The 14,405-nt window shown below is 42.6% G+C and overlaps 1 protein-coding gene across 1 annotated transcript; it reads left to right on the top strand.

Annotated features, from left to right (window-relative positions):
- The first annotated feature begins 5,035 nt into the window (after window positions 1-5,035).
- On the top strand, window positions 5,036-13,654 carry LOC141271722 (uncharacterized). The gene is made up of 4 exons (XM_073681817.1): window positions 5,036-5,168; window positions 5,252-5,349; window positions 5,547-5,637; window positions 10,526-13,654. The coding sequence occupies exons 1-4, from the start codon at window positions 5,036-5,038 to the stop codon at window positions 12,730-12,732; spliced, it is 2,529 nt and encodes an 842-aa protein (XP_073537918.1). The 3' UTR covers window positions 12,733-13,654.
- Window positions 13,655-14,405: the final 751 nt, after the last annotated feature.

The following is a 14,405-nucleotide window of genomic DNA, read 5'->3' as shown; positions in this document are numbered from 1 at the left end:
GACCTGGAGTGGCACTTGGTCCCTCTGCTCGGTTCCTCCCTGATTCACGGAGTCGATTGAGCCGCCGTGTGACCTTGGTCGGACCGAGTTGATACTTAGTTACGCCCCTCCAGGTACTCCTCAGTTCGTGGTCTAGTGGGATCACTAATCACGCTCACGCCAGTCAGTCACGGCGTTTGCGTAACAGTGATAGGTTGAAGAGGTGGGTTAGGGCCGGGATAAGTGGGGTAGTGAGGTTGGGGAGGAGATGGGATGGAGTCGAGTGCACAAGTGGTGAGGTGTGATTTTGAGAGGAGGGGAGTAAGCTCTCCTTCAGTGATGTTGGAGAGGGAGGTAATAGGGGAAGGGAATTGGTCTGGTACACAAAGGGGTTGTGGTGGTGGGAAAATAAAGACTTGCCTTGATTGGTAGATCTTTTTTTTTAAGTGTGTGGCAAAGTCCTCAGCATGATGTTGCCATCTCATCATTATTCCTGTCTGAGGCTCATTACAACTTTGAACATCACAATGTGCCCTGGACCAACAGCAGAGAAGAGTATCATAGAAGAGGATTCCCCTTTTAGTGTTCTGTACACAATCTACGAGCCTGTGTAACAAATCCTATAATCAGCATTACTCACCTTCCCCTGCTCCAGTGCCGGCTCTCTGCTGCTGCTCGGGTCTTCTTTATAGGCTGCAGTGGTGATGTCATGTCTTTAGCGTGTGTGACAACTGCAGCCAGTCACTGAGCTCAACAATTCATACTGAATAATTTGGCATCAGTTCTGAGATCAGTGGTTGACTGCAGCGGTGTACAGGTATGATGTCACCAGGGCTGAAAATTTAGTATCTAACAATTTTTCCGTGTCACCATTTTCTGAGACCTGTAACTATTTTCATTCTTCCATCGATAGACCGGTTTCAATGATTATTTCTTGTTTTCTTCATTTTTGTTGATACAATTTTGGAGGAAAATTGACATTTTAATAGGTTTTTATTTCATTTTTATGTGGAATTGTGGTGATCAAAAAACATTATTCCTAGTGATTCGATTTATACCATATGGGAAAAAATATTTAAATATTTTATTAATTCAGGCAGTTATGTGCATGGCAATACCGAATAATTTTTTCAATGTATTACATTTTGCTATTTACTTATACACACTTATTGTTTCTGTGTTTTTTTATATTTTGTCTTTTTCATACATATATTTTTCATTACTCTCCTTAGGTGTCCTGCCCATTTGTCCCCACTTCCACGTAGTGCTATAACCATCTATAGTGCCTTAGAAAGTATTAGCCCCCCTCTCATTGCCATATACAGTAATGTTCCTCATCTTTGTTACCCCCATAGTTTTAGTGCCCCACACCACTAATAGGGTCGTTCTTCTCTTTTGCTGTATTCTACAGGATATGGTTGTAATCATTTATTTTTTTGTAACTCCTGAGCGTGCACTGCACCCTGCTAGGTGCAACCATGCCAGTGTTTCTTTTTGTATTACCATAAAAATCAGTGCACCCCTAATACACATTGAAATAACAGAGAGATTTAAACTTGCTTATAACATATCATAATCACAATGGAGACAAGCCTCAGAATATTGCCCAACTATTTTCACTTTTTGGCTTTGTCAGGGGTCAAATGTGGAATCCACGTTCTATGGATTGAGGGATGATTCCTGAACATTGCACCCATAGCTTATAGCAGTTTAGAATAAAAAATAGTTTTCTTGATCACTTTGAAACATACACTGTGTGCGCAATTATTAGGCAAGTGAATATTTTGATCATATGAACATTTTTATGCAAATTTTACAAATACAAGCTGTATAAACATTTGTTATTGGATGAAGTACTGTATTTTTCGGACTATAAGACGCACTTTTTTCCTCCAAAATTTTGGAGGAAAGTGGGGGATGCGTCTTATAGTCCGATATAAATAAATACTGTGGCTGTGGGTGGTGGGGGATGTGGGGGAAGCGACATTGACAGTGGTGAAGTAGCGGGGCACAGGAGGCAGCAGCCACCTGCTGCAGCCTACACTGTGCCCGCTACTAAAGAAAATGAATATTCACTGCTCTCCATGCCCAGTGAATATCCAATGGATGTGGTGAATATTCATGGACTTTAATAGCGGGCATGCTGACAGCCAAGCTGCGGCTACAGCGTGCATGCTATTAGGGAGAATGAAAGGTCACTGCTCCCCACGCACGCAGTCCCGGCGTGGGGAGCAGTGACTATTCTGGCACAGAGCTGGACACAGCGCTGGAGGAGAGAGGAGATGAGTATGATTGTTTATTTTTTTCTGTGCAGCGTGACGGGGATCAGGGGGTGCCAAGCATACCTGGATGAGGAGGCCATACATACAGGGATGAAGGGGGCCATGCATACAAGGATAAGGAAGACCATGCATACAGGGATGAGGCATGAGTGGGGGCCATGCATACAGGGATGAGGCATGAGGGAGGGCCATACATACAGGGATGAGGCATGAGGGGGGCCATACATACAGGGATGAAGGGGTCCATACATACAGGGATGAAGGGGGCCATACATACCAAAGAGAGGAATGAAGGTACCATACATACGAAGAAGAGGGATGAAGCTGCCATACATACCAGGATGGGTGTGAGGGGGGCCATACATACCAGGATGAAGGGTGCCATACATACCAGAAAGAGGGATGAGGGGGCAATGCATATCAGGATGGGGATGAGAGCCACATTTAACAGGAAAAAGGGGGCAATATATACCAGAATGGGGGATATTAACAGAATTGGGGGATAATACCCCTATAACAGTGTCAGCAGTAGACCCCCTCCCCCTTAACAGGGCATCATGACCACATTTTTGGCTTAAATTTTTTTTCTATTTTCCTTCTCTAAAACCTAGGTGCGTCTTATGGTCCGGTACTTCTTATAGACTGAAAAATAAAGTAGATCAGGTGATGTGTATTTGTGTTATGAAGGGTGTGTGGCCTATGGATATTGACACCCTTTAACGGGGGGGGGCAGAATTATTAGACAGCTTCTTGTCCTCAGACAAAATGGGCCAAAAAGAGTTTTAACTGACTCTAAAGAGTCAAAAATGGTTAAAAGTCTTATAGAGGGATGCAGCACTCCTTAAATTGCTCTGATATTTGGGCGTTACCACAGAAGCTTCAAAAGTCTACAGGGTTGCAAAAGAAATAAACAGAATAACATTAACTGCAAAAGATTTCAGAAGACTCAAAGGTGAAGCGACCAGGAAGATATTATCTTCCAGTGCTGTCGTATTCCAGAATCGCAGCCTCCCTGGAGGCCCAGAAGAACTAGGTGTTCAGTGCTCAGAGACAAGGCCGAGGCTGAATATCAATCTCCACTGAACAAGACACAAGTGCAAACATCAAGACTTAACCAAAAGAAAGCTGAAGACAGATTTTTTTTAAAGTTTTATGGACTGATGAGAGTGACTCTTGAAGGACCAGATGGATGGGCTCGTGGCTGGATTGGTAATGGGCACAGACCTAGACTTCAATTCAGACGTCAGCGAGATAGAGTTGGGTAATGCTATGGACTGGTATTACTACAGATGAGCTAGTTGGACTTTTTTTTAGTTGAATGTGGACTCAGAATCAAATCCCAAACCTACTGCCAGTTTTTAGTTGACACTTTCTTTAAACAGAGGTACAGAAAAAATCAACATCTTTAAAAAAAAAATAGGATTGTTCTGCAGGACAATGCTCAATCGCAGCATCGAAGTCTTCACTGCTCAGTACCCGGAAAGGCCTTAAAGATGAAAGAATAATGACATGGACTTTTCCTCACTGGAGGTACACCTTACTGAGATCTTTTGAGCTTTTCTTAAACTCGAGATTTATGGTGAAGGAGAACAGTCCCCTCTCTGATCAGTGTCGGGGGCTGTGCCTGGTGCTGCCCACAAAGATGATCGTCAACAGATTAAGAAACTAATTGACTCCGTGGATGGATGGCTTATCACTAGTATTGAGAAGAATGGTGGCTATATTGGTCACTGATAAATTTTTATTAAATGTCAGAAATATATTTTTGGACACTGAGATGTTTGGTTCTTAGTCTCAATATACCAGATGAAAATAAACAATTAAGATGGAAAATGTACATTTTTCATATAGTTGCATAATAATTCTGGACACAGAGATATTCTCCTAAGACAACACCTCACTTTTTCTTTCTTAAATATTCAGGTTTATTACCCTTTGGATTGACCGACAGCACTGGAGATGTTAAATAATAAAAGTAATCATCAAAAATACAAATTGTTTAATAATCGTGCACACAGTGTAGAGTAGGTGGTGGAGAGAGAAGACCTCTTCTTTCCAGAACTTATCATGGAGTGGTGAGATGTATACAAATAAACCATTAGCATATTTTATTGGCTGTATAAAGACTGTTGTTTCTTTATATTGTTAAATTACCTGAATTATTTTATAACTTCCGTAATCCCAACTGATAGCACATAGGTATCTCTGTCTGACCTCAAGATGTATGAAGAGCTCTACCACATTATTGCTTTATACCGGCATCACAATGCTATTAATTTTTTTATTACACAGAATTGTATATATTTTACACCAACTCATCTTCAATCCACTCAGATTCCCACAATATGAGATACTAATAATTTATCTGTATGATTTTCCTAGAGAAGAATGGATAGAGACAGAAAGAAGATGGCGGAGAGGATAATGCACCTCACCCTAGAGATCCTCTTCCGGCTTACTGGAGAGGTGAGAGATTCTGATGACGTCACATTACATCATTCTTATCTATGGGAATAACAGATGGACAGAACTGGAGAGGTGAGGACTCTGGAAATGTCTGGAGTGAGATTTATTAATGTGTCTCTCCATAACCAGAGATTAATCACGGGGCCTCCACCTCACCCCCTGATACATGAGGACATCAATGACCAGAAGATCCTAGCACTCACCTACAAGATGATTGAACTGCTGACTGGAAAGGTGACACTGCTGGGAATGCTGGGACATGGTACAGGAACGCTATGAAGGGATCGGGGGGATGACCTTATCATTGTATGTGTCAGGTTCCTATAAGGTGTCAGGATGTCGCAGTCTATTTCTCCATGGAGGAGTGGGAGTATTTAGAAGGACACAAAGATCTATACAAGGACGTCATGATGGAGGTTCCCCAGCTCCTCACATCACCAGGTAATGGACAGGACTAAATACACACGGCCTATAATTATCTGTATGTAAAGAATGAATTCAGTCCCTGTATGTGTTTCCTGCAGATCTATCCAGTAAGAGGACAACACCAGACAGATGTCCCCGTCCTCTTCTTCCACTGAACTGTAAACAAGAAGATCCCAATGTTCCTCAGGATCCTCAGGTAGATGGAGAGAAGGTGTCATGAGATCTCCCCTATGATGTATAGACGGCTGTGAAGGTCTTGTGCTCAGTCATATTTTATCAACCAGTATTATATGTTTTATAGTTGTGTAATGAGAACGGTGGAGATGGCAGGATTAGAGCTGATCATAGATGTGACTTCTCATCTGTCTGTGACTTTTACAATATTTGTTTCAGAGTGAAGATCTGACCCATATTAATACTACAGAAACATATGTGAGGGGTGATGAGCGGTGTAAGGAGGCGATTCCTACATATGACTACCCAGGTGAGTAGAAACCACTAAATGCAGAGAAGTCACAGATTCTTCTCAGTCACCGGCTGTGGCTGCTTTATCGCTGGTGTAGTGCTGTTGTGTCACAATTGTGTGATCATCATTTTACCTCTAGACCATAACATTTTCCTCCATCCATAAATGTTCACATTACTTTGTGTAATTGGGAAAGACCTTTTCTGTAGAACTTACAACCTGGAGGATCCACATGCCCCCCTGGGATTAGAAAACTCTGTCAGTTACCTGCTCAGATCTGTAAACTACAAAGCCAAATAACAGCGTACACAGAATGTGCTGACAAGTTAGAAAATCATTTGAAGAGAAAGTGGAGGGTAATGATGCTGTTGGCTTCCTAGACCCCTGATATCTTATTGGATGAATCTACCTTCTCTCCCTTCTGTGCTGCTGAATGTGCTCATATGGTCCCTACAAGACCAGGTCCAGTCTTTCTGGCCAAACTTCACTTTTATGATCTACAACATTAAATGTGCAGTGAGGGCCAAGTGTGAATTTCTGTACAATAACAGCAGAGTTTCCCTTTATCCTGACTTTTCAATTTCTTTTCAAACCAACTAACTTCAAACAGGATTGCAATAAACTATACAGAAAACATTACACCTGTGCCATGATATATCTCTAAGCTGTGCGTGGCTGATGGCTGTAATATACATTTATTCACGCCTGCAGGAGATGTGTTGGCATGGCTCCAGCCCTGGTTTCATGGATTCACTCCACATCATAAATTCCATTATGTTTTCCATCCTAAGGAATTCAGGTTACTGCACAATCTCTCCTGAAATGGGGGCGCTAATACTTTCTCTACTCTTCTGGTCAGGAGTCATAGTAGCTCCAATGGTCCACCATAAATGAGTGCGGCCCTGGTTTAGGTTTGAAGTTCTCTCCCCTGATACATACATTGTTGTTGAGGATGTAACATACCATATTTTCCGGCGTATAAGATGGCTTTTTAACCCCTGAATATCTTCTCAAAAGTCAGGAGTCGTCTTATACGCCGGGTGTCATTTTATAGGGCGTATACCCTTATACTCCGAATGTTGGGGGAGGAGGGGGTATATATATATGATGTGTGGGGTGTTGGGGGAGCAGTAGCCGCAGAGGAGCGGGGCACAGGAGGCAGCAGCCGCCTGCTGCAGCCTACACTGTCCTCGCTGCTAAAGAAAATGAATATTTACTGCTCCCCACGCCCATGGGGTGTGGGAGCACTGAATATTCATGCTCCTTAATAGCGTTACACAGTGTAGACGCAGCGCAGCTCCTGCCGGAATCGCCTGTGCCCGCTGTTAAAGGGCATAAATATTCAACCTCTCTCCATGCCCATGGGCGTGGGAAGGGGTGAATATTTGTGCCCTTTAATAGCGGGCACACGCGATCGCCCGGCAGCAGCAGGAGCCGCGTGTGTGCTGGCTATTAAGGAGGATGAAGTCAGTGCTTCCCCCGCACACAGTCCCGGCATGGGGAGCAGTGACTTCCGGCAGCTGATCTCTCCTTGTGAGCCGCGCATGGTAGTGACGCCATGCACGGCTCTCATGGCGAGATCAGTGCGGGCAGACAGGACGCAGAGTTGGAGGAGAGAAGAAAGGTGAGTAGGAATGTTTATTTTTTTTATGTGCAGCATGATGGGGATTAGGGGGACCATGCATACCAGGACAGGGATGAGGGGTGCCATGCATACCAAGACAGGGATGAGGGGTGCCATGCATACCAGGACAGGGATGAGGGGTGCCATGCATACCAGGATGGAGGGGTTCCATGCATACTAGGATGGAGGGATGCCACGTATAAACGGTAGGGGGGGCATATATACCAGGATGGGGGATATTGTCAGAATTGGGGGACATTACCCCTGTACTAGTGTCATCAGAAGACCCCCTCCCCATTAAAAGTGCATCGTGAACACATTTTTTGCTTACATTTTTTTTCTATTTTCCTTCTCTAAAACCTAGGTGAGTCTTATGGTCCGGTGCGTCTTATAGTCCGAAAAATACGGTATTTATGGTAATTTATAAGCCCTCCCTGTCTCCAAGACTATCAGGGCGGTAGCACATCCCTCTGGCCCGCCCTTGTATCCTATTACTGGTACCTCCTTCTCTGCCTCTCTGATCTCGCTCCTGAGGACTGCAGTGACGAGGTGAGGGGGCGCCTCACCGGCAAAGTGTAAGTGAAGCAAGCTGCAGGCGTCCCTCTCACCTCATCACTGTAGTCCTCAGGAGTGAGATCAGAGAGGCAGAGAAGGAGGTACCAGTAATGATACAAGGGCCAGAGGGATGTGCTACCGCTCTGATAGTCTTGGAGACGGGGAGAGCTGGGCAGGCAGGGAGAGCTGACCAATCCAAGCAGGATTTGTATACAACAACCAGCCAATCGCCGGTAAGGTTCATCACTTTAAAATTACCATATTGAAATCAAATCTGATTTTTTTTCAATTTTTACCGTATTTGCGTTAGAAGAGGGGTAGTCTTATACGGCGAGTATATCCCAAACTCTATATTATAACTGGAAAAGTTGGGGGTCGTCTTATACACCCCGTCGTCTTATACACCGGCAAATACGGTATCTTTTATTCTGTCTTTTTTTTTTACAGGTTCTTTTTGTATGATAGCTTTATTGTGGTGGGATCGGCCTGACTCACTTATGTGACTCTGTAACTTCCTGGTAGTCTTTAAAAGAAGGTCTCCATTACGTCTTGCCAATGCCCGAGGGCTAAATTTAAGACACATCAGCTCTGCACTATTATAAAAAGTTATCTTTCAATGTCTAATATTTCTTCTTGAAACTCATCTGATAGAAAATATTGGCCCTTATCATTGTTTAGACCTCAGAGAGGTTTCACCACTAGTTACTCATTTTTTACTGATGAAGACTGTTGAGTTTGATCATTTCAGTAGATGTGTTATTGTCTATAGTCAGTTTTTGACTACAGTAGTTAGTGCCAATAAAACCCTGATTTAACAACTTCCTGCAGCCAGTTTTCTCTTCCTAACCAGGCCTCATTTTTCAAATTTGACGTGTGTCACTTTATGTGGTGACAACTTTGGAATTCTTCACAAAGGATAATAGGAAACAAATGGGCCTTAGAAATTTTTTTCCAACTTCTCTTGAATCCGACAATACCCTATATATGGTTGTACACTACTGTCTGGGCACATGGCAGGTTAAGAAGGAGCGCCATTTAGCTATTTGAATGCAGATTGTGAAGACCCGGGGTCTTCCGTGGGCTTAATACTACTCAGACAACACAGGGTGAGGGTAAAACAGCGTGGCAATACTTTATTGAACCACAAAGCGGACAACAAACACAAAACAGTCCCAGCAAATGCCCAAGATGGTACAACATTACACAGTCTCACCTTTCCTTCTCCGCCCGCCTGGGATAGAACAGCTGCAACTTTGGAGACTTCCAGGGCCGACTACCTCAACCAGTGGACCCCCGCTTTTGTCGGGCCCCCACAGAGAGAAGGCAGCGGCAATCTTAGGAAGCTAGCCGTCCATCGAGGTACAAGACCAGGAGACTTGAGGGTCCAAATCTGGCCTCTCCGAGAGTTTCCATGGTGCCATGCGACCGATGGGTCCCTCCTAGCAACTCCAAATGTCTCCATGGGTTCTAGGCAACTGGTGGGTCTCTCCTAGCAACCCAAAGCAACATATCCATGGGTCCAGGTGACTTCTTCGTCCTCCCCTGGTCTTCCCAAAATGTATCCATGTCACTCTGATGGTTAATGGAGCAGATCCGAATCTTTCCAGTTAGGGCCGTTACCCTTAGGTTAGAATCATATAGAATTCAAATCTGTGTCTCTTTTGCAATGCCATGCAATCCATCTGCTGTCCTGAAGGATTGTCGCTCATTCTCCTTCTAAAGTCTTTTTGATGTTCCTTGATTCTCTGTACCAAATCTCATTCTGTTACAAAAACACATGTCCTGTTTGCTTCTCTGGGCTCAAGTCTCCTGAATCGCAGAACTGCTCTCACCCTCCTCCAAAAGCTAAGTGTGCAGTAGTGGAGGATCACTAGTGCCGCCTGCAGAATAAATATGGTGATGTCTGGTGACAGAAGCAAAAGTCATAGGAGCAGATCCCAGAGGAGATAGGACACACCATTTGCAGAAGACCTAATATGACAAAATGGTAGAAAACCAGAGCAATAGAAATCCCCATAAAGTGACTTCATTTTGGAAATGATAACTCTCAGTGATATAATCTATAGAAGTAATGAATATTTTGACTCCACGGGCATTTTCTGGAAATTAGCTCACACTAGATGTTGGAGAGTGAAAATTGCACATTTTCCGTAATATTACCCACCACATAGTGTCCAGATTGTGCTCCAGGAGACACACACCATAAATTAAGTGGGTTCTTCTCACTATAGTAATGCCAAATACATGGAGGCTAAATGTGGTTTGGATACACTGAAAGGCTCAGAAGCAAGGGGGAGATTTGACTTTGGGAAAGTGGATATTGCTGGACTGGTTTATGGAAGCCATGTTGATTCTCAAGAGCCTTTGAGCCACTAATAATGTGGAAACCCTCTGTTTTTCCACTCACAGATGATGGACCAGAGTGGGGGCTTGTTTTTTGTGAGATAAATAGAAGTTTTTATTGTTATTATTTTTGCCTACATAACATTGTTTGGTGGCTTTTTATTCCATATTTGGGAGGCAGAATGAACAAACAGTTGAACACCATGCTCTACTGGTTCATCCTATGAGGTTTTCTATTAGACTGTGAACTGTCATTGTCCTGGTGAATAATTTAATATTTTACATAACTTGCCATTTTTACAGACAGTTTAAGTAGAAATGTTCAAAAATATAAAATTCATGAATATTTTATTCAAAAATAATAATTGGTTTTCTTCTTGGCAGATGACTGTACCAGGAGATCAGAGGGACAGCTGACATCTTCAATTTTTAAATCAAATGATCTTGAGATCCCACAGGATACAATTGAAGTGAATGCCATTACTCCAGATATACCATCATCCCTTCACAGCAAAGATCTGTCATCTGATCCTTTGAAACAGGTCCTGTCTTCTGATTCATTACCGACTACTAAGGAAAATCAAAGTCGTCACAAAATAAGCATTAAAAAACGAATTGCTCCTAAAGTAAAGAAGGCATTTTCACATTCAGAATATGGAAATAGTTTTCCCCTTCAAAAGTCTTTTCTTAAACATAAAAAAATTCACACAGCAGAGAATAGATTTTCTTGTTCCAAGTGTGGGAAATCTTTTAACCAGAAATCAGATTTTGTTAAGCACCAGAAAACTCACACAGGGGTGAAGCCTTTTTCCTGTTCAGAATGTGGAAAATGTTTTAACCAGAAAGCGCATCTTAATAGACATCAGAGAGCCCACACAGGGGAGAAGCCTTTTTCATGTTCAGAATGTGGAAAATGTTTTAACCAGAAAGCACATCTTGATAGCCACCAGAGAACCCACACAGGGGAGAAGCCTTTTTTCTGTTCAGAATGTGGAAAATGTTTTAACCAGAAAACGCATCTTAATAGCCACCAGAGAACTCACACAGGGGAAAAGCATTTTTCATGTTCAGAATGTGTGAAAAGTTTTGACCATAAGTCAGATTTAGTTAAGCACCAGAGAACTCACACAGGGGAGAAGCCTATTTCATGTTCAGAATGTGCGAAATGTTTTAATCAGAAATCAGATCTTATTATACACCAGAGAACTCACACAGGGGAGAAGCCATTTTCATGTTCAGAATGTGGGAATTGTTTTAACCAGAAATCACACCTTGTTAGACACCGGAGAAGTCACACAGGGGAGAAGCCATTTTCATGTTCAGAATGTGGGAATTGTTTTAATCAGAAATCACACCTTGTTATGCACCAGAGAACTCACACAGGGGAGAAACCATTTTCATGTTCAGAATGTGGGAAATGTTTTTACAAGAAATCAAAATTAGTTAATCACCAGAGAACTCACACAGGGGAGAAGCCTTTTTCCTGTTCACAATGTGGGAAATGTTTTTACCATAACTCAGATTTAGTTAATCACCAGAGAACTCACACAGGGGAGAAGCCTTTTTCATGTTCAGAATGTGAAAAATATTTTTACCATAAATCAGATTTAGTTAAGCACCAGAAAACTCACACAGGAGAGAAGCCTTTTTCATGTTCAGAATGTGGAAAATGTTTTAATCAGAAACCGCATCTTGATACCCACCAGAGAACACACACAGGGGAGAATCCTTTTTCTTGCTCAGAATGTGGAAAATGTTTTAATCAGAAAGCGCATCTTGATAGCCACCAGAGAATTCACACAGGGGAGAAGCCTTTTTCATTTTCAGAATGTGAAAAATATTTTTACCATAGATCAGATTTGGTTAAGCACCAGAGAACCCACACAGGGGAGAAGCCTTTTTCATGTTCAGAATGTGGAAAATGTTTTAACGATAAATCAGATTTTGTTAAGCACAATAGAACTCATTCAGGGAAGATGCCTTTTTCATGTTCAGAATGTGGGAAATGTTTTAACCGGAAATCAGATTTGGTTAATCACCAGAGAACCCACACAGGGGAGAAGCCTTTTTCCTGTTCAGAATGTGGAAAATGTTTTAACCGGAAAACACATCTTGATAGACACGAGAGAACCCACACAGGGGAGAAGCCTTTTTCCTGCTCAGAATGTGGAAAATGTTTTAACCGGAAAACGCATCTTGATAGACACGAGAGAACCCACACAGGGAAGAAACCTTTTTCCTGTTCAGAATGTGGGAAATGTTCTAACCAGAAATCAGATTTGGTTAAGCACCAGAGAACCCACACAGGGGAGAAGCCTTTTTCATGTTCAGAATGTGGAAAATGTTTTAATGATAAATCAGGTTTTGTTAAGCACAAGAGAACTCATACAGGGAAGATGCCTTTTTCATGTTCAGAATGTGGGAAATGCTTTAACCGGAAATCAGATTTTGTTATGCACCAGAGAACCCACACAGGGGAGAAGCCTTTTTCCTGTTCAGAATGTGGAAAATATTTTGTGAAGAAATCATCTCTTTTTAGACACCAAAGAATTCATACAGGGGAGAAGCCTTTTTCGTGTTCGGAATGTTAATATGTTCTAACTGAAAATTATATCTTCTTGAAGGAGTTGTTCACTACTAGGACAACTCCTTGTCATTCATAAACGAATTGGAAGATTAGCGCCAGTATAATAAAACATGGAGTTTTTATTGACATATACTTAAAATACAGCATAAAATACATAAAAAGTGGGAAGGAAACTATAACAGAAAATAACTACACAAGCCAGTTATAACATGATATATCCACCATATAGAGCAAGTGCTCAAAATCACAAAAATCACTGAACCATAATTATGTTAATTAAATATATCGAATTATATAAGAATTGAGAAATGTATCAAAATCAAATCACATAGAGTGCCATTAGCTATAGTGCAAATCAGCTACCATTTAAATAAAATGCAAATTAATAGTGCAAAGAAAATAAGTACCACCTTGAGGCCACAAATACTGCAAGTGCACTTGCTCGCCTAGGGGTTACGGCCGCTGTGCAAGCTAGACAGGTATGGGCCTGGGAATACCAGTTATACAAATCTCCCCGGTCCCAAATGTTTGACTTATTTCATCTGGTAAAGAAATGGCTGGAATCTGATGTCTGTACGCATGCACAAATCGTGGAGCGGGTGGCTGTCAACCTTTTTTCCAGGAGCCTTCCCAGTAAATTGCAGCACTAGGTTGGCCATGGTGACCCCTGGAGGGCGGAACATCTAGTAAAGTTGTTGGAGAGATTTGTCGCTACAGATGGAAACCTCCCGGATGATACCCCCCAACCTCGGCCCCGCAGGGCCACGCCGACCCACTCTCCATCAGAAACGTCCCACCGTCCAATGTGGGGTGGAAGGAACTGGCCGGGAAAGTGTCAGACCTGGTAGGGACTCTATGTGTAAAAAACCTGGGCTGCTCCAGTGTTGTTGGTGTCGTGAGTTCGGTTATGTCATGGCTAATTGTCCATTAGGCCCAGAGCCTATGGAATGTGTCACTGGCGCCAATCCCTGTTTTCTGTGCCCTCCTGTGATGCTGCGCCCTCCTGTGTGGCCACACCTGGACTAGAAACTGAGTCACAAGTATGCAAAATCAGGGTGAATGATTGTCCTATCACTGCCCTACTAGACGCTGGTAGTCTAGTGACACTAGTACATGACAGCCTCATATCCGCGGGTCATATACCCGACAGGTTCATAAGTGTGGTGTGTATCCATGGTGACACCGAAATGTATCCTGTGGCCCTTGCGAAAATAGAGACATCATATGGGATAATGGACTATGAAGTAGGGGTAGTGAAAGCCCTTATGCATAACGTAATCTTGGGCCACAATTTTCCCTTGTTTTGAAAGCTATGGGGGAAAGGGACGGGTACTGAGGGTAGACCCAGTACCGGCCCAGATTAAGAGGGCAAAAATTCTCCATTGCAGATCTTCGCTGTAGATGATGAAATTCTCCGATTCCCCAGTAATACTTGAGGTAGAGGAAACACGGGATAAGTTTGGTACCACTCAATTGAAGGATGACACCCTTAGATATTCAAGGGAGAATGTTGCCATCGTTAATGAAGTTTCCCAATATCCAGAAGCTAACTAATGGTTTCCCTACTTTGCTATGAATAATAAGCTCTTGTATAGAGTGATCAAGAAAGATCTGGAAATAGTTGAGCAATTGCTGGTCCCTAAGGCCTATCGGTTGGTAGGATGCTTGATATAGCTC

This window comes from Phyllobates terribilis, unplaced genomic scaffold (genome assembly GCF_046119375.1).
Source record: "Phyllobates terribilis strain yellow unplaced genomic scaffold, ASM4611937v1 Scaffold_5__5_contigs__length_657084704, whole genome shotgun sequence".
Lineage (NCBI taxonomy): Eukaryota > Metazoa > Chordata > Amphibia > Anura > Dendrobatidae > Phyllobates > Phyllobates terribilis.
The sequence above is the reverse complement of the archived record's forward strand: the minus strand, read 5'-3'. Positions and strand labels throughout refer to the sequence as shown.